Source organism: Pygocentrus nattereri, chromosome 15 (assembly GCF_015220715.1).
Source record: "Pygocentrus nattereri isolate fPygNat1 chromosome 15, fPygNat1.pri, whole genome shotgun sequence".
Lineage (NCBI taxonomy): Eukaryota > Metazoa > Chordata > Actinopteri > Characiformes > Serrasalmidae > Pygocentrus > Pygocentrus nattereri.
This window is the reverse complement of record NC_051225.1, coordinates 19,505,547-19,533,203: the sequence shown is the minus strand read 5'-3', so window position 1 is coordinate 19,533,203 and position 27,657 is coordinate 19,505,547. Positions and strand designations below refer to the sequence as shown.

General features: G+C 38.4%; 1 protein-coding gene across 1 annotated transcript in view; it reads right to left on the bottom strand.

Annotated features, from left to right (window-relative positions):
- Positions 1 to 25,458, bottom strand: part of LOC108442514 (inactive N-acetylated-alpha-linked acidic dipeptidase-like protein 2) — a 352,526-nt gene extending 327,068 nt beyond the window's left edge. The window contains exon 1 of the mRNA XM_017722591.2: positions 25,224 to 25,458. Within this exon, the coding sequence (XP_017578080.2) occupies positions 25,224 to 25,266 (43 nt within the window). The 5' untranslated portion in view covers positions 25,267 to 25,458. The remainder of the gene's footprint in view (positions 1 to 25,223) is intronic.
- Between the last annotated feature and the right edge of the window lie 2,199 nt (positions 25,459 to 27,657).

The following is a 27,657-nucleotide window of genomic DNA, read 5'->3' as shown; positions in this document are numbered from 1 at the left end:
TATATATTTTTTTTAGAATCCAGTCATGATGGAGATGGCAAAATAGTCTCTGAGGAAAAAGTACTATCTGAGAAGACATGTGTAGCTTCACTGATGGTTTGTAGGGTAAATTAAATGGTCATATTTGTGATGTAGACCGTGATAATGTGACTTGGAATCAAGTCAATACGTTTCTCTATCATGAACCATTTCACATCAAACCACTGTAAAGGGCTTTATTAATGTGTCAATCAAGGAATTATGTTAAAATTTTGAAAAGTTGGTGAAAATCCTCTTTAAGTTAAGCAGAGAACTGCTATGCATGTGCGTTGACCAGCTAATGTTACTAACCTAGTCACATCATGTATCTCCTCATACATTTTAGTACAAAAACAGTGAGTTTGTGAAGAGGTGGTCAGCTGATGTCAAATACTCTATACAAGTAGTGTTTAAAATCAACTCAAGCTTCTTGCTTAGCTGTGTTTTTCTGTTATGCTTCCTATGTGCTACAACTGCACTTTGTACAGCCTGCAACCTGGCACAAGTGACCCACAGCACAATGTGGACAACTTTAGATGACTGCAATAGTCTGTCTATGCTTCCTTCCTTAGAGTAAGAAGTGTTCAGATATCTCAAGGTTCTTCAATCTGAAAACATTAGAAAGAAGTTAATTTGCATATCAAAGTTGTCATTTTCTATTCAATTGTTTTGCACTTTTATGTCTATTTGAATATTTGAAGATTCTGAGCCGTCAGTAATCAGCGTGGGAGAAAGTGTTATTGTAACATTTCTAATTCCAAGTTAAACCAAATCTGTCATTACTTGTTAGAGATATGACCCATTGTAAAATCTTTGTAAAAGACAGCAACAGTGGTGCTGCTTTGTCTCAGTAAAACACATTCTCTGCTTTGACTCACTGAGCACTGTCCAAAGACAAGGCATTCAATTTAAGTAGGGATGTGCACAAGTACTCTGTTAATGGTTCAAGGTTCTAGTACGCAAACACTGAAATCACTATTTGGGTATAAAACAACTTAGTGAAATTGTGATCTTCTATATTTTACTGTAAAACTGCTCATATTTGTGAGTAAGCATGTTACGTTATACTTTGCTAAACCGAAACATTGGTGCCTTAATGTGAGCGTGATGTTAAGGACAGCATAGCAGCAGAGATACCGTAGCTTTTATTGCTAAACAAATGTTAGGACATGGTCCATCTGTAGAAGACGTCAAGCCTCCAGCAGCATACAGTGTTTCACCAATTAGTTGCAGTTTTAGCTCATTAGCTCATCTGAGGCAGCACTTTGTTACTCATCCAACACAAAAACTGAACTCACTCAGCTACTTTTGAAGAGTAAAACCTGTTTTGAAATATATTCATCTGAGTGATGCAAAATGTTTGTGCTTTAATTTCAGATTAAATTCATCCATTTCTTTGTTGGCTCTTTTTTCATTATTATTATTATTTTTTTTATTTTAGATACCTGTTCTTGAACTGTTGCAGATAATAGAAATCCAAAATTAGTCAGAAGACTCCAGCTAGAGGTGGACAATACAGCAAAAGTGTAACATCACAATACTTCAAGAAGTTTTCATAATACACAATATGATCCGATATTTCTTGACCAGACATAGTAGTGCCACATTTTAAAAATACTATCAAAAACAATCAATTATTTAGATCAACATTTCTGCAAACCCAATAAAAAAAAATAATGTTCTCTTCGTAATCAAACATGCATTTGAGAAGTGTTTTAAGCAGTGACGATATCTAGAAAAGCACATTGTGTCATTTTGTTAATTAATTCACCACAATAATGATGAATATTGTTATATTGTCCAGCCATAACCTCAGCTTGTACCAAGCTCTATGTTCAGTGCAGCAGCTGTGGGCAGTCTGCTGGCACCCTGAGCTGGTTTACTTGAGGTTTGAAACCCCGTATTTTGTTCCAGACACAACTATGAAAAAGACACCTAATGAACTGTTGTGTTCCAGTGAATTTTTAACATTTAAATACACAAAGTTCACAGAGTTCCCCAAAGTCACTTTTTAAAGTAGGAGATGTTTAACATGCTGGTCAAATGTGCTGCTCTGCCTGCATAATGTTTTAATTTCATTTTAGGCTTATCAAAAGGGAACAGTGCCTTTGTTGCCTCCTTGTGCACTGATGAACTTTCTTAACGACGGCATTACTGTGTGACGGTCACTTAGTACATTCATTCCTTTTAACATGCCCACCTGCTATTTGTGAAGCATGTGTTTGCTGGATCCAAAGTTCTCAATTACTGTATATTAATGCTAGTACAGTAGGGGCGTGCACAAAAGAATTCATTAACCATGTTGGGTTTTTTTTCACTTCTAGACATCAGCAGGCAAGCATTAAAATTCAACAATGTACAATGTGCATACTACCTACATCAAACTGTACATGGATTATGAGGAAACTATAAATAGATTGACAGATGGGCAAATGAAAGAAAAGGTAAGGCAGATATGTGGCTACACAATTTCAATAAACTGCAAACAATCCCTATAAACTTCATGGGGGAAGTGAAAATATTTCACATTTACAAGCACCTAGAAGCTCCTGTGAATGTTAAATCAAAGCCCCAACCTCAGCATCTAATTCAGCAACCATAAATCACTTGTGATGATCTCCTTCTTAATCAACCTAAGCACAAACCGCTAATAAAAGATGATAGTGTTACAGTTTTGCAAAGTCAAGGTAAAATGTTTTGCCTGTGAGGCAGGCCCAGAGAACACTCTGCATGTCAAATAAAATTTCATCCCATGGTGAAATAAAAATAACTCCAACAATAAAGTGATTCGTTCAATCACAAAGGTAGACCATGTTCTCAATAACATCTTCAGATTGATTGAACAGTAAATTGCCAGCCACCGTATATGTGGCAGAATAAGCAGCACAACGACTGGAGCATATTCTTCCAATAGAATAACAGCCAATTTCTCTGCCTTGCACACCCCCACATGACAGAGGAAGGGAAAGCTTGAAAGCAAAACCAGACCAAGACACCGAGACACACACAGAGAAAACACAAACACACACACACTCTGTCAGAAGTCACGGAACGAAGTGAGCCTCCCTGCACACACCTGCCATTCCGGGGGCCTGGTTTGATGTAACTTTGAAAGCGGCTTTGCCAGCCCTCCGGTTGCCTAAAAAGGAAGTCACCCAAGCCAAGCTCCAGTAATTACCTCCACAGTTCACCAGAGAGGTCTAATTTCCGTCACCTTCTGACTATTTCAGGCGTGGCGGCCACGTATGATTGATGGTTTATGAAACCGTTTTTACAGTCCTGACATTTCGTCGAAACAAGCCGAGGTCTGAACTTTCCATCTGCTCCTAGTTGCCTCGTCACAGGCCCCCTCCACCAAAGTCCTCCACTGTCCTTGAGCCTGGGCAACTGCACTTTGATCAGGGCTCTTTAGGGAAAGGCCGGGAACCTGCAAGATTAATGCCTTCCCAGGGCATATCACAGCCCACCACAACCCACTTTAATCACTCACTACAGTTTATTGTCGATGCAGAGCATGCATGGGGCTGCTTACAAGTGCAGCCGTCACTGGTGTCATATTTTGCGCCACATCCTGCAGGGCGTTCCGGCTGCGCCACCACGCCATGGCTCGCAGGTCTGATGAAAGAGGGATGAAAGAGATGAGAGGAGAGGCTGTTCCATCACGTTAGCATATCAGACTAGCCCTCTATAATTTCATTAAGCATAACTGCACAAAGATAAGGCTCCACGTGAAGAGATGGATTAAGAGCTTGAGGTGTCTTAACAAAGGCTAAACCGCAAGGGTCCAATTTGGAGCAAAGACTGTGAAACAAGACAGGCCTCCAAAAATCTGTTTGTGGAAGAGGCTAGAAAGATTTCTTTTGATTGAATATAACACAGCGCCCCTTTAACCTCTTAATCTCCAGGGTATATTTTGGTTTGTCCATCTGAATTTACATGATCAAATCATAAGGCAAATTATTCAGTAACTGCATGAAATAAATGTACATTTTTATTTTATTTATTGATTCATTTATTGTTCCCTCAAATGAACAGCAAGTATTTTATGATCACACATATTGCTATATGCTTAGAATTTACTGCTGAAAGCCAAAAATCTCAGACATTCTTTGTATTATATTATAAAGATCATTTTTACAGAGCAGATCGCTGAAGAGATCGATGTCTGTTTATAGTTTATTGCCCAGATTTGTGGAAAAATAGGTCGACTTTCAGTAGGAAAAAAAAATTGTGAGTTCAGCTTCTTTTATTATAAGTGTTTAAAATTACATCACCATCTATTTGACTGGAAAGACAGTTACAGCCTCATAGGACACCCACCTTTAGAATGTAGCTTATGATATATGAAAGTTATGAAGAATATGACAAAGTACATTTTGGAACCACCAGTGGTCTCAAGGAGTTGAAGAGGTTAAATCTCTCTGCCTGTTTAAGGTTACTGTGCTGGTGGAGCTATAGGAAACCAGTTTGCGGTCTATCCAAAAGCTGTTTAAATGGACTTGGACACTCATTTACATAAAACTGAGAATAAGAATGAAAACAACAGGCAAAGGTATTATTTCACACTAAGCTCAACCAGTACACACCTGGAATGTAAAAAAAAAAAAAATAATAACACAAACTGGTTGGTTCTGAAAATATCTGGTGGCAAAAACGGAGCAGACTGAAAAGTTCTTAAAATGGAGTTTTAATGTGCTTTACATCACTGATGCTTCCTCTGCTGACAGATGTACAACCCCAATTCCAATGAAGTTGGAAAATTGTGTAAAACATAAATAAAAACAAAATACGATGATTTGCAAATTGCAAAATCCTTTTCAACCTATACTCAATTTAATACACTAAAAAGACAATATATTTAATGTTCAAATGGATAAACTTTATTGTTTTTTGCAAATATTCACTCATTTTGAATTTGATGCCTGCAACATGTTCCAAAGAAGTTGGGACAGGGGCAACAAAAGACTGGGAAAGTTGAGGAATACTCAAAAAACACCTGTTTGGAACATTCCACAGGTGAACAGGTTAATTGGAAACAGGTCAGTGTCATGATTGGGTATAAAGGGAGCATCCCTGAAAGGCTGTTCACAAGCAAGGATGGGGCGAGGTTCACCACTTTGTGAACAATGTCTGAGCAAATAGTCCAACAGTTTAAGAACAATGTTTCTCAATGTGCAATTGCAAGAAATTTAGGGACTTCATCATCTGCAGTCCATAATATCATCAAAATAATCTGGAGAAATCTCTGCAAGTAAGCGGCAAGGCAGAAAACCAACATTGAATGCCCGTGACCTTCAATCGCTCAGGCAGCACTGCATTAAAAACCGACATCATTCTGTAATGGATATTATCACATGGGCTCAGGAACACTTCAGAAAACCACTGTCAGTGAACACAGTTCGTCGCTCCATCTACAAGTGCAAGTTAAAACTCTGCCATGCAAAGCGAAAGCCATATATCAACAACACCCAGAAACACCGTCGGCTTCTCTGGGCCCGAGCTCATCTAAGATGAACTGATGCAAAGTGGAAAAGTGTCCTGTGGTCTGACGAGTCCACATTTCAAATAGTTTTTGGAAATCATGGACGTTGTGTCCTCCGGGCCAAAGAGGAAAAGGACTTTCCGGATTGTTATCAGCGCAAAGTTCAAAAGCCATCTGTGAAGGCACCATTTATGCTGAAAGCTACATACAGGTTTTGGAGCAACATATGCTGCCATCCAAGCAACGTCTTTTTCAGGGACGTCCCTGCTTATTTCATCAAGACAATGCCAAGCCACATTCTGCACGTGTTACAACAGCGTGGCTTCATAGTAAAAGAGTGCGAGTACTAGACTGGCCTGCCTGCAGTCCAGACCTGTCTCCCATTGAAAATGTGTGGCACATTATGAAGCGCAAAATACGACAACGGAGACCCCGGACTGTTGAAGTTGTACATCAAGCAAGAATGGGAAAGAATTCCACCTACAAAGCTTCAACAATTAGTGTCCTCAGTTCCCAAACGCTTATTGAGTGCTGTTAAAAGGAAAGGTGATGTAACACAGCGGTAAACATGCCCCTGTCCCAACTTCTTTGGAACATGTTGCAGGCATCAAATTCAAAATGAGTGAATATTTGCAAAAAACAAAGTTTATCCATTTGAACATTAAATATCTTGTCTTTGTAGTGTATTAAATTGAATATAGGTTGGAAAGGATTTGCAAATCATCATGTTCTGTTTTTATTTATGTTTTACACAACAACCCAACTTCATTGGAATTGGGGTTGTACAAATTAGGACATATTTTTCAGAAGATCATTAGCATCATTACAGGGGAAGGAATGTAGGTTTCTAAAAAAGCAGCATATATCTTACACTACAAAAATCAACTAAACAGCAGCATTATTATAACATTACCTCACTCATAATATTCACTGTTATAAACCAGGCAAGTTAAAAGTTGATATGTTCATTTTCCAATGTAATGAGAACATTTTCAAGGAAAACATAGTGTTTGCCAGACATACCAGCACAGCAAAAACAGGGTCGGGTCGTCTGTCCCCAAATTTCCATAGAACACTTTGATTTGAAATAGTATGTTTTAGTAGTTTTTTTTTTTCAGCAGAAAAATAGAGATGAGTTCAGCTTTTTTAGTAGTTTCCCTAATTTAGTAGTTTCCAATGCCACTCGCTATTTAGGACTCCCCCAGTCACACAATACTACTGATGCTAGGAAGGTGCTAACACAGGCTTCCTCTGATACCTGTGAAGCGCTACCGCATCTTTTTGTAATTTAGTAGTTTCCCCAATTTCTGTTAGGGCTCTTCGGGGCTTGAATGATCAGATGCTCCAAACAGGCTGTCCAGCCTAGAATTATTGCTACAATGTGCTTTTTTTTCCCAGCACTCTCACTTTGAGTGTTACATCACAGCAAACCAAGTACAAAAACACTACTGATGGCAGTAAACTCTGACATTTAGAGACTGTGATGCACTTTGTGTATGTTTTAGTGTTTCAGTAAATTCTTCAGTAAATACTTGAAGCCTCACTCTTAACACTGGAGGAGTCTTTAGTACAGTACGCTTCACTTTACTTAAAGCAAACAAATGCAACTTATGAGCTCTTATAATTTGTTATGAACAGTACTTATAATGGGTACTTTATTCATAATGCATAATAAACATGGCTATAACATGTAATGCATTTTTTTAAATATTTATAGCCATGGTTATGATGCCTTATGAATGCATTATAACATGTTATGAATGTATTTATAGGTGCTTACAAATGTGACATTTGTATTATAGCATTACTCATACTTACAAATAAGTGATATTGTAATTATGATTTATTATTTTAATCAGTTTAGATATATCTGCTTGGACTGTAAACAGAATGTTTGCTGTTGGAGTGACTTAGATCATGGCTTAACTTGTGGCCCAGGCATTATTACGATAGTAGTGCAGTCAAAGTCTGACATTGAAGGCAGTGAATGACTTCAGATTGAATATCTTCAGTAACACTGAATAACAAAAGCGTGCAAGTTCTTGTGTACTAGATACAGAATACAGAAGGAGAGATTGCCATTTTGCACTGTATTACAAGCCATGATATCAGTACAGTAATCTTGTGACAAAGGTGACCACTGGTCACCCTGCAGTGGACCCTTATCAAGCTCAACATAACAAATATTTCAGCCGAGCCTGTCACTGATAAAAAGCAAGACTTAACCTGATACCTTGATGCTGCACTCATTAAAAAGTGATTCCAGGTGCTCCATTAAGTCAGTGTAAGAGCTGTCTGCAGCTGGCCATTTTGGTTCTCAGGAGAAGAAAACACACAATGGGGCTGGGAATGCTACTTGGAAATTTTGTAGTTTCCAATTCCAATTTAGTAGTTTCCAATTCCACTTACTAGTTAGGACTCCCCCAGTCACAAAATCCTACCAATGCTAGGAGGGTGAAGGCTTACACAGGCTTCCTCTGATACCTGTGAAGCGCTATCACATCTTTTCGAACTGCCGCTCACGCAACGTCATTGGAAAGCACCAACCACCAGATCTGTCACATCAGTAACACACGCCTGCGCTGACTAGCATGATGGTGAGTGAAGAGAGAGCGAGGCCAATTGGTCTCTCTAGGACTCCCGGCTACGGACAGCTGTAGCAACACCAGGGATTGAACTCGTGATCTCCTAATGACAGGGCCAACAATTAGATGGTTGTGCCACTCAGGAACCACAAATACAATATTTAATTGGACATTAGCTACATACTCTCAATAAATAAAAGAGGAAAATAACCTAATTATAACACATACATTAAACCCACACAGACTCTGGGAGAACATACAAGCTAGACGCAGAAAGGACCTTGGTCGCCCGGCCAGGCCCTTCTTGCTGAGAAGTGACAATGCTACCTACTTCACCACCCAGTCTAATTACCAGCAACTTGAAATTCTACTTTCAAAAGTGTGTTTAGACAATAGCTGTCAACAGGATTCCACATGTTTTAAGTCTAACTTCAGCCTACATGTGCTTTTATCATGTTAGACTTGTGGGGCTTGGTGGTCCTCGCTGCCAAGAACAAGGGACTCCAGTACCCAGATTAAGAAGTATTTAAGGTAATAAACTAAGCAGCAAGATGCTCCAGAATGGTGCAAGAATCTAAGTACAATACTGGGAAACCAAGTTCAAGCCCCGGTATGCCACAGCTTTCTGGAGGAGCATAACTGGCCTCCTTCTCTTTGGGTAGAAAGACTCCTCCCAACCATCACCAATTGTGCAGGCCAATGTGAGAATCTGACCTTACATCATTAGCTTTTAGTGCTCTTCTCTAAATGTGCTGAACTGTCCAGTAATGCTGCAAAAGAGGCAGTTTGAAAACATGCAATAGTACTTCACGCACCACAGAGAAAGCACATGGTAGTCTTCACCCTCCCAGCTTGGTGTCATCATATGATGGGGAGACCTAGCTAAAGAGTGAGAACTGGCCATGATGAAAAAACTAGGGAGGAAGAATAAAGGCTGCATATGAACATACTTTCCCATTGACATTCCTCGATCTGTAGCCTATGATCTCACCAAAGGAACTAACAGTTAACAGTTTCAGCCAATTATTCAGATGCTGACAAAATAGACAAACACAAAGATAAATTCACCTCAAAATCCATTATATTAGACATATGCATTTTGAATCTGACCAATGAGTATTTGAGAAACAATGTCTGAACATGACTAAACTAAACTGAGAGTAGTTGATTCCTGTCATGTTTCAAGCCCTAGTCGTAAAGATTTTTGGTTCTCTGTCTTATGAAGCACAGTTCAGCAATGCTATTTTAAAGAAACAAAAAGTATCTTACTTTTTACTGCCATTTGGTACACATCAATGCTTGATTTACCTGCAGATGGCACTTAATGTAACCTATCCACATTAAAGTAATAAAACCATATTGCAACATGATACATTTTAGGAGTTAAAGACCCATGTAACAGCCGACTACACTAAAGTGCCAAGCCTGGCTTGAAGTTTTAGCCCCACTGGCTTGCCAGAGACCAGAGGGGGGAGGTCATGGAATAGCAATGAGCAGCTTGGACATTCAGAGGGTCAGAGTGTGTGCATGTCACTCTTGGCAGTCTTGAGGGTGGGCACAATCTATCAGAGGGGAAGGAGGGGAAAGGTGATTGCAGAGAGCAGTGAGAGGAGATCACTCCTGCGGTGATGAAGAGAATGAAATGTAAAAAAAATCTTCATAAGCTGTTGGTTATTTCAACAATTACATTACAATCAATGTGATAAAGTGCAATTACATATGCAATGACAGTGTGTCTACTGTGCAAACTGCAGGCACAGACCCGTAAAAAATGAAAACCCTGTCACTTACACTCTAGGTCTCCATTGTTTTTTTCAGCACTTGCGTTTGGCTGCACCCATTACAGGCTAGTGGTTAAAGAAAGTTATTTACTTTTTCATGTGTCTGCTTTGTAACTCTTCGCCTCTCTGTGGTGAAACTCTGTTTGACCTGTACAGTGTGAAGCATTGCACTACAGTGCATACTGTAATTTGATTAGTGCTATGATCTCAGTTACTGCATAAAATTGATGCCCTCTGGTATTTAGCAGTGTTTAACCAACATGTCCATTTAGTGATATTAGTCACTAGAAACTTTGACTTACTTTATGCATTTTTTCATCATTCATCATGCTTCTAGGTGCTTCACGTCATTCGCTTAAAAAGGATTTATGTGAAAGTAGAGCAGATGTAAGAAAGTCTGTGTTCTGTATGTTGAAGTTTGTAGTGTTTGCAGATTGCTTTCTGCCACCATCAACACACATGATTTTAAAAAAAGGAGCCATAAATACAGACTACAAACAGCTCCTTATGCTGACAGACTGACAACCCTCTTCCCTTTCTCCAGGGATTTTGCTGTAGCGCCATACTATCTGTTGTGTTTGCTCAAACTGGAGTAAATTAAATTTATATATATATATATATATATATGCTTTGTGGTCAGAAATTATTTGTCAGAAGCCACATTTGTTTTTGGCTTGGTTTGGTAGTTTCTGGTATGTGTTTTTTTTGTCATGATTTTGAAAAATAACATGTTTAAAGGCTTGCTTCTTGTTAAAGTAATAAAATTTCTAATGTTGAACTCTGTCAAGTAGCCTAAAAGCTACTGTTACTGTAGTTATGCGTTGTCATTTTGTTTTTAATAATTGTTGTGATCATAAAGATAACAAATATCATTGCTTTTCTGCATCATTAAGCAGTGGACAATTTGTTTTCAGACATTCAGAAATTGTCCAACAATCGTAACAACTGGAAAGTACTGACCACTGACAGCTGTTTTTCCATTCCTCCAAATGTCACTTAAGAATACTTGGATAATGCAAATACATTTAGATAGATGCATCTAATATAATAAACTGAACTTATTCTAACATTTTTAATGCTAACTGTTTAGGATAGCACATTTACTGAAAACTTAACTTCACTATTAAAGAAAATTACATATCTCATAATAAATCTACTTCTTCAACATTATATCACACTGAGCGTTTATCCGAACCAACATCTGTTATTTTTCACCATGATGCTGTCTTAAGTTGGTCTTATGAAATGACTAGATTGCATTAATACCATTCTATTTCCTAAAAGCGCTCGGATTCCTGCAGAAAAAAAAAACATGGTTATCCTGTTTTTATATCAGAGCCCTTGAGGAAGCCTTTGTGATCAATGTGGCACTTCTAGAGCTTAATCGAAAAAGGTGTACCAAAAGGCTGTGACCCTTGAGTCTGGCATGCTAGCTCAGTATTTAAAAACCATTTACGTGCCAAAAGAAGGCCAACCACTGCATAAAATATGAGCAAAAACAGTGCAGCAGATAAGAAGTAATCTTCGAGGAGAAAAGAGGAGAATGGTAAAAAGTGCGGCACAATGCCAAAAGCGGTTTGTATCTAAAGTCTGTAACAGCCCTAAAAGCACAACAAATAGCATTGTCACATATTTATGTGCGAACCCTTGAATGCCAAAGTAAGCTGTGCACAGGTGTTTGGCGGAGATAAGGCCAGTCCTCTTTCCTGTTTTTTTTTTTTAGGGTTCCTGCTCCCAAAAAAGGGGGTTGGGGAGGAGGAGAAGTTGATACATATTTCCCTATCCGGGCTTGTCAGTCATTTTGAGTGGATGGTACCATTGTGTGGTGCAGTATGTTTTTTTTTATTATTTTGTAATTTGAAGGTGCTGTCAGTGGAGAAATAAATAAAGAATGGTCAGAATGGGAGATGCCTGACAGCCGTCTAAATATTTAGGTCAGGGGTTATGGGATTCACCTGAGTCCTGCCAACTCCATCACCTCCTCCACAGAGGTATAAAAAAAAAAAAGGATATGGAGCAGTGAAGAAGATGAAAGCAGCCTTAAAGATGCTCTTTGAAGAAATAAGCCCAGTTTTCTATGAGATCCTTTGTACCACTGTGCTGCCTTGATTTGGTTTGAACACTTAACTCGATCCACTGGCCTTGCAGACCCTGAGACAGAATGAAAGAGATTCAGTCATGACTGCCAATGAGATATGACACAATAGCATATTTTCTGAGGGGTTAAACACTGTCGCTGATGCTGATTGCTGCACATTGTCATGAGAGCACTGGTAAATCTGGGAGGCTGTCAGAAATAATTCATGTATTGTAATTCATGGTAAATGAATTGGACTTTTTGGTCTGTCACTTGAATACACCCATCCAAAGGCATCATTCAAGGCTGCTCTGGAGCACCAGGGAATGTCCCCAATCTGTGCTACTCAAATCAAATATATTTCTGCTCATTTCATAACAACCCAAGCACACACTTCTGCATCAGTGGTTGCATCAGTATGGAAAACACCAGCCACCTATAGTACAAACTAAACTGGTATAAAGTAAATAAATATTGGCACTTCGAATCCAATGACTGATATGAAACAGGTCCAAATAATAGCTTCATGAAGTATATATGCTTTGTTTAACAATTAGCCTAAAGACAAATCATTACCAACAATATCAATAAAACACAATTTCAAGCTGCCAATTTGATTTTATCTAGGACTTTCGTGGTAAAAGACGAGGGCAGGGTTTGAGATATTTAAAGAAACAAAGCCCAACCTGCACAGTGTCTAGCAGAACAGTAGTTATTACAGAAAGATTTCTGCTCTAATTCTGCACTCCCATGCAAAAATTGAGCCAAGCCCAAAGTGGCAAGAAGTTAAGCTTTTAAAGGTCTTAGCAACAAATCAGTCAGTAAATTAGCAAGAACTGAACAAATAGATAGAACAACTTAGTGTAGGATATGTCTTACGGCAAAACCTCAATCTTTTCTACAGAAAGAGGAGAAATATTGTTTCACTGAGCAGATGCCTTTGAACAGTTAAAAAAGATATTTTGTACTTAATATGAGACTAAATATTCTTTACAGGGTTAAATCAAAACCATCAGTGAAAACCTTTGTATTTTGGGCTTGGCCCATTTCATTTGTTGCGAGGGAGTGTATGTGTGGAGACAGTATCTTCTCTGCTGGAGGGCACTGTGCTCATGTTTTAGACAGTATGCAAGTGTCCCTCTTCTGCCCACAATCTCCCAAGAAGGACACAGACTCTTTCCAATGAGATATTCTTTCCCCTTATGTCTTTCAAAAGTGATGAGTTAAATATATTACAGAGCAGACAGTATGAAAGGAAAATTGAGCAGGGCAAGCCACATTTCCATTAAATAGCCTGATTTGAGAGAAAACAGAGAACTAGCTAAAATGGTCACCTTCATTTATTGGTGCCAAGGCCAATGCCTTCTACTCCGCACTGAATTCGCAGCTCTGTTTTTTCTCTGAAGATCACAAGCTAAAATCATTCACCCAAACAGCGCCAGCTCTCCTTCACTCCTTCCTCACCCATCCTCTTTTGTGCAATAAGTGATTGCTCTTTCTCACATGATATTTCCTGCCACAAATGAAGACAAAATTAAGACAAATCCATATGTGAATAAAATAAACTCAAACCATAAATTCTTAAAAAGTCAGACATGTAAAGCTTGACCAAAACCCATGTATGCACCAGTCTGACATTGACTAGACCACTGTCTTAACATTCCATGATTATATGTGACCTGCACATTCAGAGGCTTTGAATAAAAGTCTGCAACATAAAGCATGTTTAAAAGTCAGTACCTCATACAAGCAGGAGTGGAAATGGGCCTGGATGCCCAATAAACTAAATCTTACTAATAAAATAATATCGCTTGCATTTTTGTCATTTTTTGTCATTTTGTCTGTCAGTTCTTGAGATAATTTGAAAATGCCTGTTGCCCTTTACAATGTGTGTAAAATCCATGAAGAATGGACCAAGAGAAATGGCCAAAAATGCCTTGGAAAACATTCTGGTTCCATTTACTTACATTAAAAGTAAATTAGTTTTTTTCCTTTTTACTGTAAGTAAAAGTACTGAGTTTTTTTTTTTTAACAACAGCAATACACTGCATAGTAGATTAATAAACTAATTAGCAAAAAACTTTTTATTAAAAACATACATACATTATAAAGAACAACATACACAAATCCACATCCAATACAAGGCTGCCTGTCATTTCTGTGCCCCCAGTTGAACTGAGTCCCAGACAGCTGAGAGCCTCACAGATGAGGTCTGTAGCCAGAGTCTATTGGCTCTTCTCAGCCAATGGAAACTTGTGGTCCGGCCAGTCTCTGAGCTAATGCATTCTGCAGCAGTGTCTGTGTGCGCGAAAGGTACGGTAAAAACAGTTAAGAAACTCCACAAGTGGTTATTTGCTTTCAAGTTTCCTCTGACTTTAGTGGAATCATTTGATGATTCACGTGTTTGCTGACAATTTCAGAAAGTGCGTTAATTGGACAGTGGACACATCATACACATTTTTATGGCCAATTTTAATTTCTTTGCTGCCAAATTAGCTGATGATCAGTTTTTAAAACATTTTTTAATTATTTTTTTTAAGTTCAAAGGTCACACTCCTTGGGGTAAATGATTGCATGAAAAACACCAACATATTTACAGTACTTCTTAAACAATATTGTTTGCTCTTTAAAGGGCCAAAGTAGCAATTTACATTTTTAAATTTTAAAGCAGTGAAAATGTACATGAATGGCCACTGGACACTCTAACTAGATGACATATATAAGTAGATGACATATATAAGTAGATGACGTATATAAGCAAGAAAGCATTAGTATCTGTGTCAAAATATGTTTGGTTTGGCATTTTATCCTTGTACTCTGCCTTGAGGGAAATCTTTGCAAGTTTCAATGAAAATTCCATAAACTCATTCATTTGCAACAATCTATCAAAAGTTGCTGCCTCATGTTTTTGTTCTTTTAGCTTTAGCCAATATACAAATCATTGCATCATTTCAAGGCAGGTATATAAAATGTTTGTGAGTTCAGACCATGCCTTCAACATGTGGTGGCAGTATGAGGAAGAACTGATTGAGGGCGTGGGGAGAATTCTGAGAACTTGGGCTGGAGTTCTGGGCACCTTCTGCCTGTAGCTAGAAAGCCAGATCCCCCCTCATAGCTGTAGTAGGACTTATGTTGGACTGATGAATGGGGAGGAGATGGGGTGGTGGTGAGGATTGCAAACACTTCATCATGGGAACAGAAGGTAAGGATGTAAATTTATAGGGTGTTTGATTGAAAGAAGGAGGGGTTTCAGCCATGCCCCTCCCTCCAAATTTCAGTTATAACATAACTACATTCAAACTTTTTAATGTTTTTTGCTGCTATTGTTTTCTAAAGCAGAATAGTCTGAATAACAGTCTCTCCCTTTTTAACGCAAAGGTGAGTAAATCATTTATGAAGTGTAACTTATGTCTAGAATGTTCAGACATGAGAGTAAACTCAAGTGTATGTGTTTGGATGAGAAAAACCCATTTGCTGAAACAGATGTAATTACAGATCAATTAAAAAGCTGCCCAGGGAGATAATTACATGCTTGGGGAAGGTGTCTTCAAGCAACTGGCAGAGTCCAACAAACAAGAGCAATTTAGTCTCATATTTGTGAGTTTCAATAAAAGAAAAGCCAACTAGCACCACAAGAGTAATATTCCATCCTGATAATGTTCTACTCCAGGGAGGAAAAGAACAAGTGTCACACCTGGCTATCACATGTGTGGAACTAGAAAGAGCTTTCTGCATCTCTTTGCAGATGTGAAAATAAATGTGTGAATGTAAAAGAAAAGGTGCTATATGTGATGCAATAATGTCTACAAGTCAGAATTAGCATCTGCAGTCATGCCAACAGCACATCCTCAGTCTGGCTATGTATAAATGCAACACTTCTTCTTTTACCCGAAGGACCAATCGCATGATTATGCACTAAGGACCAGTGTCTTTGGGATTTCAGAGCCCAGGCCTTAGTGTTGGATTCGGTCCCATTATATCACACTTAAATGAGCTCATGGGAATGCTGTCTTAGAATATCGGGCTCTGGCTGTGGAGTAAATTAAGTAAAATCCTATGATGAGTGTCCTCCATTATTATGCATGCAATAGCTGATAGCCTTGGCCTTTCTGAAAGCCGTATCATGAGAGCTATGAAAGATGCAAAGGGCTGACCCATTTGGCCCAAACAGAAACACATCATCCATTGCTTTAGACAGGAGTTCCCAGAGTTCTCTCCATGGAGAAATTGAGGAGAACATACCAATGTGCATTTTGCCTAGAAGGCATGTTTTCTTCTTTTAATTCCACCAAATGCTTTGTTGTAAGGTTTGATTACACATCCTGTATTAGTGTTATTGACTACTTAAATCGTTCAATCCTGAGCATCTACTTCCAAGAAATCTATGCTACAGCAGAGTCAATGTACTGTAATGATCCTCTATATCTTCCCAAAACATCTACTAATGATTACAGATCCCAATCTTGGAATACTATTATAAAAAGTAGCATGATTACTTAAACGTTGACATTTAAGTCTTTCCATAGAGACTCTAGTCACCACTTCTTTGGTCGAAATATCTGACCCTCGATCTGACAGCCCCCCAATCTCCAACCCATCCCAGCTCTATTAGCAATCAAGCATGTCATAGCAGGTACTGCAGTCTGGCCTCACACACTTATAAATCTACTGTAGAGCTGCAGTAGAGGGAGACTAGCAGGGACTGCCATCCCAGGCACATTAGCATCAAGGAAAACATCACTGTTGCACACAAGGCATATATGTTCAGTTTATATGCAATAATCTGTGTATTTATTCTAATTTTGTCTAGGTTAGATAACTGAGTCAGTTTTAGTGTATTTTCTCTGCTATCACTCTTTTCTTATTGGTCAGTATTATGGCTGAATGATGTTGCGGGAAAATCACATTGCAATATTTTTGTTTTTGCAATTATTCTGCAATTCTCAAACCACTCAAATCCAGATAAACTATTCTTATCATTCTACAAAACGAAAAAAAGCATCTGGAGAAGGAATTAAGGTAATAGTTCAATATTCTGGTTAGTCTCATGGGGCCAGGTGTGATGTCATAACGGGAACATCTATGGATGACCATGGCTTAATGTGGGCTTTAATTAAGACAGTTTAGGGAATAAACTGAGTGTAAAATTCTAAACCAATCCAAGGCTTTGTGAAGGAGAAGGTTGGGGGTGATGGTGTGCTTGTCAACATTGTCCAGCAGATAACAAGCCTGGCATGTCAAACTCATGGATGTTATAAGTCAGCATGAAAAAAAGTGCCCCCAGAAAACTCCAAATAAGCAGACAGAAGTATTTGTGGAACATAAACATCATCTCCTGTAAGGGAAAAACAGTTCCATTAGCCAAGGATAGCATTTACCTTGCTAGCCTGGCTTGCTTTTGTTAAAAAAGAGAAAAAAAGTAGTTATTTAGAGGGGCCATACCTTGTAAGTATATTCTTATTACGAGACCACATCTGACCAGTTAAAAATGCATATTATTTGCATTATGTCTTGAAACAAAATCAGTAGAATAGAACAAGATTAAATGATTTAAAAGAAGTTTTAAAAAATCAACCAATAAAATGACTAATTTTATTATGCTCTTTAAATATTAAATATGCTGACCAGATTTGAGATGCTTTCTCATGGCAACATATCATTTATTTCACTGTGATGAGCTAAATGACTAGCCGGCATTATTTTTGGCCAGAATCATCTGTGTGTGTTCTGTGTGACAACAACCCACAGAACTTGTTATTTGTCAGGATGTTCACAGCACACAGGAAAACATTAAGAGATTGGTTAGAGGCTAATTTGTACATTGCATACTTCTGCAATAGCCTATTAGTATTGTAAGACACAGTCATAATTAAAACAATATATTGTGAAGGCTTAATCAGAGGTGATTAGTTCAATTTTCATAAGAAAATAAGTTTTAACATGCTGTGTTGAATTTTTGGCTTTATCCTGACTTGATTTAGTATTTCAGAAACTGCTGATCTACTGGGATTTTCATGCAAAACCATCTCTAGGGTTTACAGAGAATGGTCTGAAAAAGAGGAAATATCCAGTGAGCGGCAGGTGTGTGGATGAAAATGCCTTGTTGATGTGAGAGGTCAGAGGAGAATGGGCAGACTGGTTCGAGATGATAGAAAGGCAACAGCAACTCAAATAACCAACCAAAATCTCTGAGGAATGTTTCCAACACCTTGCTGAAAGTATGCCATGAAGAATTAAGGCATTTCTGAAGGCAAAAGTGGGTCCAACCTTTTACTAGCAAGTTGTACCTAATTAAGTGGCAGGTGAGTGTATATGATATGCTGGCATGCACAGCAGCAAACCTATCATTATTCAAGGGGTGGTACACTGGCATCCTAACTTTGAGGTAAAACTGGAGATTCTGGCATGGTAGAATGATTCCATAAGGCTCTGTAATGTCTAATTTACCATGTGGCAATTCCACTAATAATTTATTTTCATGGATGCAGTGCCTCACTAGACCTGCTGTTTCTGTTTTAGCTTAGTATTACGTCATTTTTAACCTGTTCAGTGCCACCTCTGCTTGTGCCTACTTGATTCTTGTTTCTGTTTTTGCTTAAATCTAAATTTCTGGCATTTCTTGGATTACATGCATTGTGCATTTGCTAGACTTAGAATGAAGTTGATTTTAGGCCTGTGTGAATCAAGTCATTGTGGTCACAGACCTATGAGATGGTAAACAACTATTCAATTCTAGTAATGAAAATCAAAGTGTTTATTTTCTGTAAATTGAGGCAAAGCATTAACTATTCCCATAAGACACATAAAGTGCCTTTGAGGTATGTGAGCTTTCATATGAAATCCAACGTTATGAGTTTGGGGCATGTATCCAGCTGTGTGATATCTGAAAGCTCTATATGATACTGATGTTATGTGTCTGGAATGCTCAAAGTAAAGGGGACTCCATATATGGTATTTCACTTCATGTGTATGATATGTTTAAACTAAAGGGGGCCCCTCTCCCTCTCTCTCTCAGCTCCAAATAAGATGAGGCCACTTGATCAGTTTCATATGTATCTTGGTTTTATGTAAACAACTGGGATATAAAAGTGGCCACTCAGGGCTTTTTTGTTAGAGATGTTTTTGGTTTTCATTCTCTCTCAGACAAACCCAGGTGTCTGATTTGACTCCAATCTTTCTATGCAATAAATTATTTTAATATGCAAGCAAGATGGAGATTCCTTCATCATCTTCACATCATCACTATTTGAACAGCGATGAACACCTTTCAACATGGGTGGATTATATATTATTATTATTATTTCTGTTTGTAGACTAGCAGAGAAAAGGGAAGGTGCCTGATATAGAAGTCACAAGTTTATATTCAGCCTCTAGTCAAACAATAAGAACCTAATAAGAATGTCTGTAGTTTTTAACTCTAAAACTATTTCCTTGGGTAAAGCTTACAAGGTAGCATTATGGAGTTGGTGAGAATCATCTTAATATAGTGCAGACCACGTTAGCAAGCAACATATCACACATTATGCACGTAGACTCAACACAGAGACAATATAGCTTTGAAGAGGTTCTGTTAATGCAAAAGATCTGTGAGTCAAGTGACCCTGAACAACTGGGTCACTGCATGTAAGGTGGAATTAAATAAAATGCAGCTGATGATCACCTCTTAATAAGGGAAGGGACAATTTCTTTCCCAAACCCAACAGCCTCAGAGAGAGGAAAGGGGTAACAATCTTTCCTTGACCTTTCATTTAGACAGTGAACAGGTCCAAGCTGCTCCTTGCTCTCTATCAAATCGCTGAACACATACATCTGAATGATTATTCATCAAAACATCTTGCAGCTACATGCAGACATCCACAGTCAGCAAAAGACCTCTCTGCGCTGGGCATAAACAGTTTGTGCACAACATGAGAGTCACCGAATGCTGGAGGTTTCCTTACCCGACTCAATCCGAGAGGCTGTGAAGAAAAAAGACATGCAGCACATTACAGACTCTATTTAAATTGACATATTTAAATAGTGAGCACGAAGAGGGAATAAAGAAAAAAGAGAAAGAGGATGGCTAAAAGCAGCTTAGAGTTTCTTTTATGGACGAGGGACGGCTCTGCGCTCATACGCACACTGCTCAAATATCCGTTTGCTTTCCCCGTTCCACATCTCCTGGCAACTTTTCTTCTTCCCGTCGACAAGCTCCATTACAGACTTGACAAATCCATTACAGACCCATGGAGAGTTTTTTCCTTCTTCCAAAAAAAAAAAAAAAAAGCGAGAGGGGAGGGGTACATAATTTTTTCCCCTCTGACTGGTGGAGGAATATCATAAATAAAGCAGGTGCTCAAGCTGGCAGTTGTGAAGCCTGAGGCCGCAGTGCCCCTGTGCAAAGAATCAAGATTAACAGCAACATGGTGGTAAATAAAAGTTCACACTGCAGCTACGAAATTAGTGAACACAGTTTCATTTAGGCTACCCCAGTCTCAGGCTCAGATGCTCTGACCACAGAGATACACTGACCCTCTGATTTGTTTTTTATGATGACCAAAACAATCAGAATTTTGTCAGTAATACTGCTGTTTCTATGCACTTTCATATGTTTTATCAGTCCAATAGTTGACAGTGTCTGAATGCTAGCTAGTTAGCTGTAGCAAGCAGTTGGATGTTCTACATACCATTAGAACACAACAACAAGCGTTTTAGAAAAAGATGTGGGTGTTAGATTTTTTAAAAAAGCAAAAAAGCAAAAAAGGCATATTTTTAAATGTCATAGTAGCAAACCACTAGTAGATACACCACTATATTTCTTGAAGGTCTGTTTTTGCTGTCAATCACCTCCACATCACACAAAACAAGGCTTTTGTCACTATTGGCCCCTCCCAGTCCATGTGCATTTTTGTTTTGGTTTTTCTAGTCCGGCCCCCTTGTTTCGTGTCTCCGCCCATGATTGGCTCCACCTGTTTTCCACCTGTCCTTCGTTTACTCATTGTTATTTAAGCCCTGTGTTTGCCCTTAGTGTTTGCTGGTCTTTGTTGGATGTATTGGTCTTTGTTTGATGTTTGCTTTGTTTCAAGCTCTGTCTGTGAAGTTGGTTTGATTCTGGTTTATGTCATGTCTGCCCCACGATCTATCCGTATTGGTTCTATGACCCTGGACCGTTATGACCCTGATTTTGGATTTGCCCTCAATAAAAGTCGCTTACCTCCCCACATGCGTCTGCTACCTCACTCCTCGTTACAGCTTTGAGTTCGGTCAGTTTGCAGATCAATAAATTGTCCCCTTCCAATCAAAACTGGTGGCTCTTCATTATGTTGAGCATTGAAACATGTCTGGCTTGTGAGGCTAAAGACCTCTGAATACTTCTAATGGAGATGACAATTGGCTGGCTTCAGCAAATAATATGACATTCTTGCTGAAAAAACGAACAACTGCAGACATGTGGAGGCATGTTGTTTGCTTGCGGAAGTGGCAGTTTGGCAAACTCCATGGACAAACATAATATGTGACAACAATACATGAGTCACTTTGTTTTGAAAATATACCAAGACTTTAATGGCCAGCCTCAAAGTTCACATTTGCTGTTTTCAATAAGACTGCGCTAAAACTGTATTATAAAATAAATATATACACCACAGTTCCATGGGCTGGTAATATTCTAAAAGCTGTTTTGGAAATGTTGGTAGAAAAACTGATTAGACACATATCTGTACCCTTTTTACCAGGTCTTTGTTTGCACACGTTTTCTAAATTTAGAAATACATCGCGTATGTGTGCAATTATGTAAGACAAAGCAAGTGTGAGCTTTGGGAGAGGCCATACGCCTGGCCCGTCTGCTGCTGAGAATGATTGGGCCACGTCCTTCTGGCCTGATCGGCGGGGGCAGCTTGGTGCAAGCAATGTGATGCAGTACAGTGTGAACTGAGTCGCTGTGCCTCATAGAAAGGCGCTGGCAGGAGCCTCATGAGATGCATGCAGAGAGCAAATGTGAACTCTAATAGAGAGTGGCACATCGGCAGGAACGAGGCATAGAGTGTGACTGAAAATGAGCACACCTCTGCTAAATGAAAACTAAGCTGAATTCATAAAAAGGGAGGAAGGATTAAATGAGAATGTGACAGGTTAAGATTTCTATCATAATCTTGCAAAAGGCTGTTGGCGACCTACTGAGCCCATAAGTAGTGTTTTTTTTAAGGCAAACATAGAGGCTCAAAGCAAAGGACATTACTTTCTGCTTCCTAATTACAAACACAGCATGTTCAGACTTCTCTCTGGCATGTTAGGTTTCTTGACAGGAAGTATGTTACACTGAGGTAGGTGTCCGTTTGCCATTGTGATCCAGAGAAGCACTGAGCTAGGCTTATCAATGGCCAATGATAATGAACAAGTGCTCCAAGGGCAGATAACAATGGACGGCCCACCAGGGCTGAGATACCAGGCCACAGCAATGGGCTCAGTACTCTTTTGTACTTTTGTATTTCAAAAGATCATATTTCAAAAAAAAGAATAATGTGTGTGAGAGAGAGAGAGAGAGAGAGAGAGAGAGAGAGACAGAAAGAGAGAGAATGCTGCTGTGATCACTGGGTAGTGTGTCAGAAGACACTGAAAAGAAAAAAACAAGGGCATGGCTGAGTTATTAGTTCTCCACCACTGACTCAACTGCAGAAGTCTGCTCAGACAGTGGGAGGAATGCAGTTCCCTTCTTATCATTGACAAGCCTTACAAAAAGCACTACATATCAGGTTTCAGCTCACTGCCCGCTGGGAAGGCAGCCATACTACAAGACTTAGGATGGCACCAAATTCTGCTAAATTGAATTATGAATTAGCACTTTTAAAGATCACCTTCAAAATAAACTGACGGCCTAAACAGTAGTTGAAGACCTCAGTGTTGAGCTTCACACATTAAAAATATGCTGAATCTAATGCAGGGCCCATATGTCAAATATACAATTACAACATAACAGGTTTTACATTATTTCTGAGATTTGCAAACAGGTTGGAATGGACAGCATGCACCAACAGTACAGCAATATATGATATACTAGTTGTAGAAATGTGATATTTTTTGTTTGATTAATGCATTTAAAAATTATTATTAATTAAAAAGTAATAGGAGCAAAAAAGTAAGACTAGTAAGAAAGTAAAAAAAAAAAAAACAATACAAAGCCGTACTGGCATAATGGGCCAGCATTCAATCAGGTGCTTATTACAGAGAAGTTTACGCAGTGACCAAGGTTTCAAATTTTGTTAAATTCTTTTGAGCATTGATCGACCGTAATTAATCAGTGATTACTCATTAACCAGAAAGCCTAAATTAGCAAGCCCAAAATCAGGGATGCGACCCAACAAAATAATTGAACTATTGGAATCAAACTAGTGGAAATCAACATTGTGAGGTCCAAGTATTTTTTTCTGAAGGCAAAAGTAGACACTTTGCCTGTTGGCACTATAATCCACTGTCAGATACTGTGGGAGTAGACAATGAAAGAAGAAGAGAATATGCTTGTTGAAACTGATCAGGTTTGCACCTTTGACCCGTAATGCCGAAGCAGAAAGAGCACAGTGTGTTTTGTCAATCTAACAAGTGTGGACAAGGTGACCTGGGTCTTAAACAGCAGAGCCAGGAGACACACATGCGCACACACCTCTCCTTCTATTGTCCAGCACTGAGATTAAGCCTCTAGCATTAATGAGCTACCTGGATGGAATGCCAACCTGCAAGAGCGATGCAATAAAGAACGGCTTACTGTACACACACCTCCACACAGCGGCGTGATGACAGAACACCTCAAGACTGCAAGTCCGCAGAGCAACTCTGTTACTCATTTATTTATTCACCCTGGGGCCAGCACCCAAACAACAGGCTTCAATTGTTTAGCTTTGTGTATATACGTTCCAGCAACTGATGACCACACATACATGCGCAATCTCTCATTCACGAACAAATCAATTTGCATTTAAGTTGTAAGTAAAAGTGCAGGGTTGCAAATTCTTCATATTGACTAGTACTATCTCAGAAATGCCTGCCCCCACATGTTGCTTGCAGAAATATGCTCCGCAAGCATGTGCAACACACTGACGCAACACAGGGGCACTTATGAGGCACTCGCAGAACATCAGTAAATGTCAAGAGATTGTTTTCCTCAAAAAACAACGGAATGTAATCTACAGAGTTTTCTACCTGGAGGTTCTAAGCCAGTAAGAATCAGAATCAATAACTGGCCACATAGGATGTCATTTATTGAAAAATTAAATTGAAACAAACAGGTAATTAAACAGAATATATGATAGATAAAAGTTTTTTTGATTCCAAATTTTTGACCACTAGTTCATTTTTTTTCTATGGCAAATAAATGCCTATGAAGAAAACTTTAGATGTGTCTTTTATAATCATTACATGATTCTTTAACGACTGAGAAAGTATAACAATGCAAACAAAGTTCTAATAAAATTAACATCATGAACCTGATACTTGAAACAACATAATCAATCTCAGGCAAATATCTCATCAAGAAAGTACTATAAGCAAAGAACTGTAATAATTATGCTTTAATAACTTTTTCACGCTCCAAAAAAATGACACAATGTTAAATAAAGCACCTTCTGATGCCTTTCAAGCTACACTGTATAATGATTGAACTGTATATGATCCCAAACTATTGATTGCTATATATATATATATATATATATATATATATATATATATATATACATATATATACACAGGTCAGTGGAACCAGACGTATTTCCAAGTAATTTTGGGCAGTTTCTTTTGCTCCAATCATCATGAAATTTACACACAACGTAGTACCACAGGTCCTTTGAAGTTATGTCAAAAACTGAAAAATGTGTAACAAAAATGGAGATATGTTTTCTTCTTATAGCAGAGATGTGTGTGTGTGTGTGTCTGTGTGTGTGTGTGTGTATATATATATATATATATATATATATATATATATATATATATATATATATATATATATAATACATACAGAGAGAAGGGCATGTGCAGAGCAATGCTGTGAATGGTGTGATTAAATACAAAGCTGTTTGCAAAACACAAAGTGAAATGCAGCAGCTCCCCATCTAGTGTCATCCCCCTGTCTAACCTAATGAATGTTATTTAAGACTGTGCAGGAGGCTGCCCTGCTAAAGCCATTCACACAGACGGCACTCTGCATGAGTCTTGCACACAGATCTGCTCTGAACAACTCCCAGGTCCAACGCGGCACTGAGAAAGCGAAGCACGGGGATGATTACAAAGAAAAAAGCTCAGTAACAAATATTTACCTTCCAGCACTGAGGTGGGATGAAGTCCTTGTGTGTCCCCCATTGTACACTCGCTCTCTCTCTCTCTCTCTCTCTCTCTCTCTCTCGCTCTCCCTCTCCCTCTCTCTCTGATTCAGCAGACAGGAGAATTGGTGGTCTAATAGGTTCCCATGTAGCAACTTCTTCCCCTTTTTAGATGAAAGGCTGAAGGGTATTTTTTCTCTGAAGCTAAGAAATTAGCATGAGCTGCTTCCTGCCTCACCTAGACTCATCTAACCTGTTCTGCTATTGATCGACACCACTTCCTCCTCCCCACTGCACTTCACATGCACCTGTTGAAACCAGACACAAGTTACAAAATAACACACAAGCCATAAAAAGCCTTCTTCAACATCACCGTGAGTATTTTTCTTCCCATGCCTTATTTTTTTCTATGAGCCAATTACAGCTTTTTAAATCATAATTCTACATAAAATGCTATAATATACCACACTGTTTTTACCACCCCAGGGAAAGGCAGACCTTTTCAAACATTATCTTTGCCTTGTAAGCACACAGGACAATGGAGACAATACAGCTTATGCAGCTTAGAACTGAGAATGTCCCAGTGGTATGACCGACTGAAGTAATTATTATGTTTTTCTTTCAAACTGCATAAAATTATTGCTGAAATAGCAAAACCAATCATAAGATGTTTTCCCAAAATAAGTTGAGTAAACTGGAAATTGCTAAATTCCCTTTGCCTGCTCTGGGAAAACAGATGCAATACTGCTATACAAATAACATGCAGAAACACGATCTATGTGAATAACGCACATTAACGTGCGCACACACACACATTTACATAAGCACAAAGCACTGAAAGGTTCATTTATAGGTCAACAGGAAGACATGCACTTTTTTTTCTATTATTACTCTATTATTTTCATGTTAAATAACTTACTAAATACAAGTCATTATATACATTATCATACATGATACAGTATCATACAAAACATGTGAATGGATTCAGTGCATCAAAATAACATTCGTTTTAATATAATCATTTTTAATAATATTTTTTTTAATATAACACTTTACTTCATGACAGTGGCAGTTCAAAGTACTTTACAGACAGGTGATAAAGCAGTTATACAAGAAATTAAAAGTATTCATCCAACACATCAAATTAGGAGATAAATAACACGAGACACAAAGTTTTAGTTAAATGCTGAGTTAAAGAAATGCATTTTTAGGTGCTTCTTAAAAGTGAGCACTGAGCCTGACTGTCTAATAAAAGGTGGAATTGAGTTCCACAGTTTAGAAGCAGAACAACTGATACAGTCTCTCCATGGTTTCTGTATTTTACAGAATATCTGTAAAAGGCCACTATCTACAGATCTAAGATCACGTGCAGGAACATAAACAGAGAGACATTTAAAGCCTTAAAAACTAGTAGCAGAACTTTTAGATTCTCATGCCTCTCAATGGTTAAATATGTCAGGGTAATTTAGCAACATATTATTCTAAATTAAGTAGTTTGGCATGGCCTTTCGCCTGAAGACTGCTGGGATAGGCTCCAGCATCCCCCCGCAACCCTGACGGAGAAGCGGCTTAGAAAATGGATGGATGGATGGAAGAAGTTTGGCATAGTTTTGTGTGTGAGGCCTTTATAATCATAACACATCACAAAACAGGCAGCTACAAAGGAATTCAACCAACAGAAGTTTGTCTGTAAATTCTGACTTCCTCAAATATCACACAGAACAACCAACAAGAGAACTTTACACTGAGATGCTTTTAAGAAAGAGTGGGCAGGGTATTGCATCATAAAGAAGACCCCAAGTGACCTACATGGTGCATGGTCAGAAGCCCTTTAAAAAATACTGAAAAAAAATTGGTTAGACAGTTTACCTGAATTGGTAAACTGAACAGAGTTCAGTATAAAAATTGATTCTACATATGTTAAGTAGTGGTAAATAGGAATACAATATTTTTTGTGGCCATGTGGTTGTGTCACTTGTCTGTGTGGCAAACTTGATGGCCCTGTTCAAAAATAAAACTATTAAAGCATTGAAAAACTATGTTCGAAAAATCAATATGTTGTATCAATATACAAAACGCATACCATATCCTCAGAATGTTTTAAATGATCAATCTAAATAGGCTTATATGTTATTGACCCTTATGAGGAGCTTTCGCTATGCTCACTTCAGATGTAGGTGTTCAGTTGAATTATGACACAGATAAGGCCTACCACGGGTATGTGCTGTATGTGCATCTAAAAAATAGTTTCTTCTGCAAAATCATCTACCTGTATTTTGGACCCAATCCCTACAGGTTTACTCAAGGAAATCTTACCTATTCTGTCAATAATAAACTCTCTTAGCCTTGGATACATCCCAAAAACTTTTAAACTTACAGTACTTAGACCGCTGATTAAGAAAGCTAACCTTAATCCCTGTGAACTATCAAA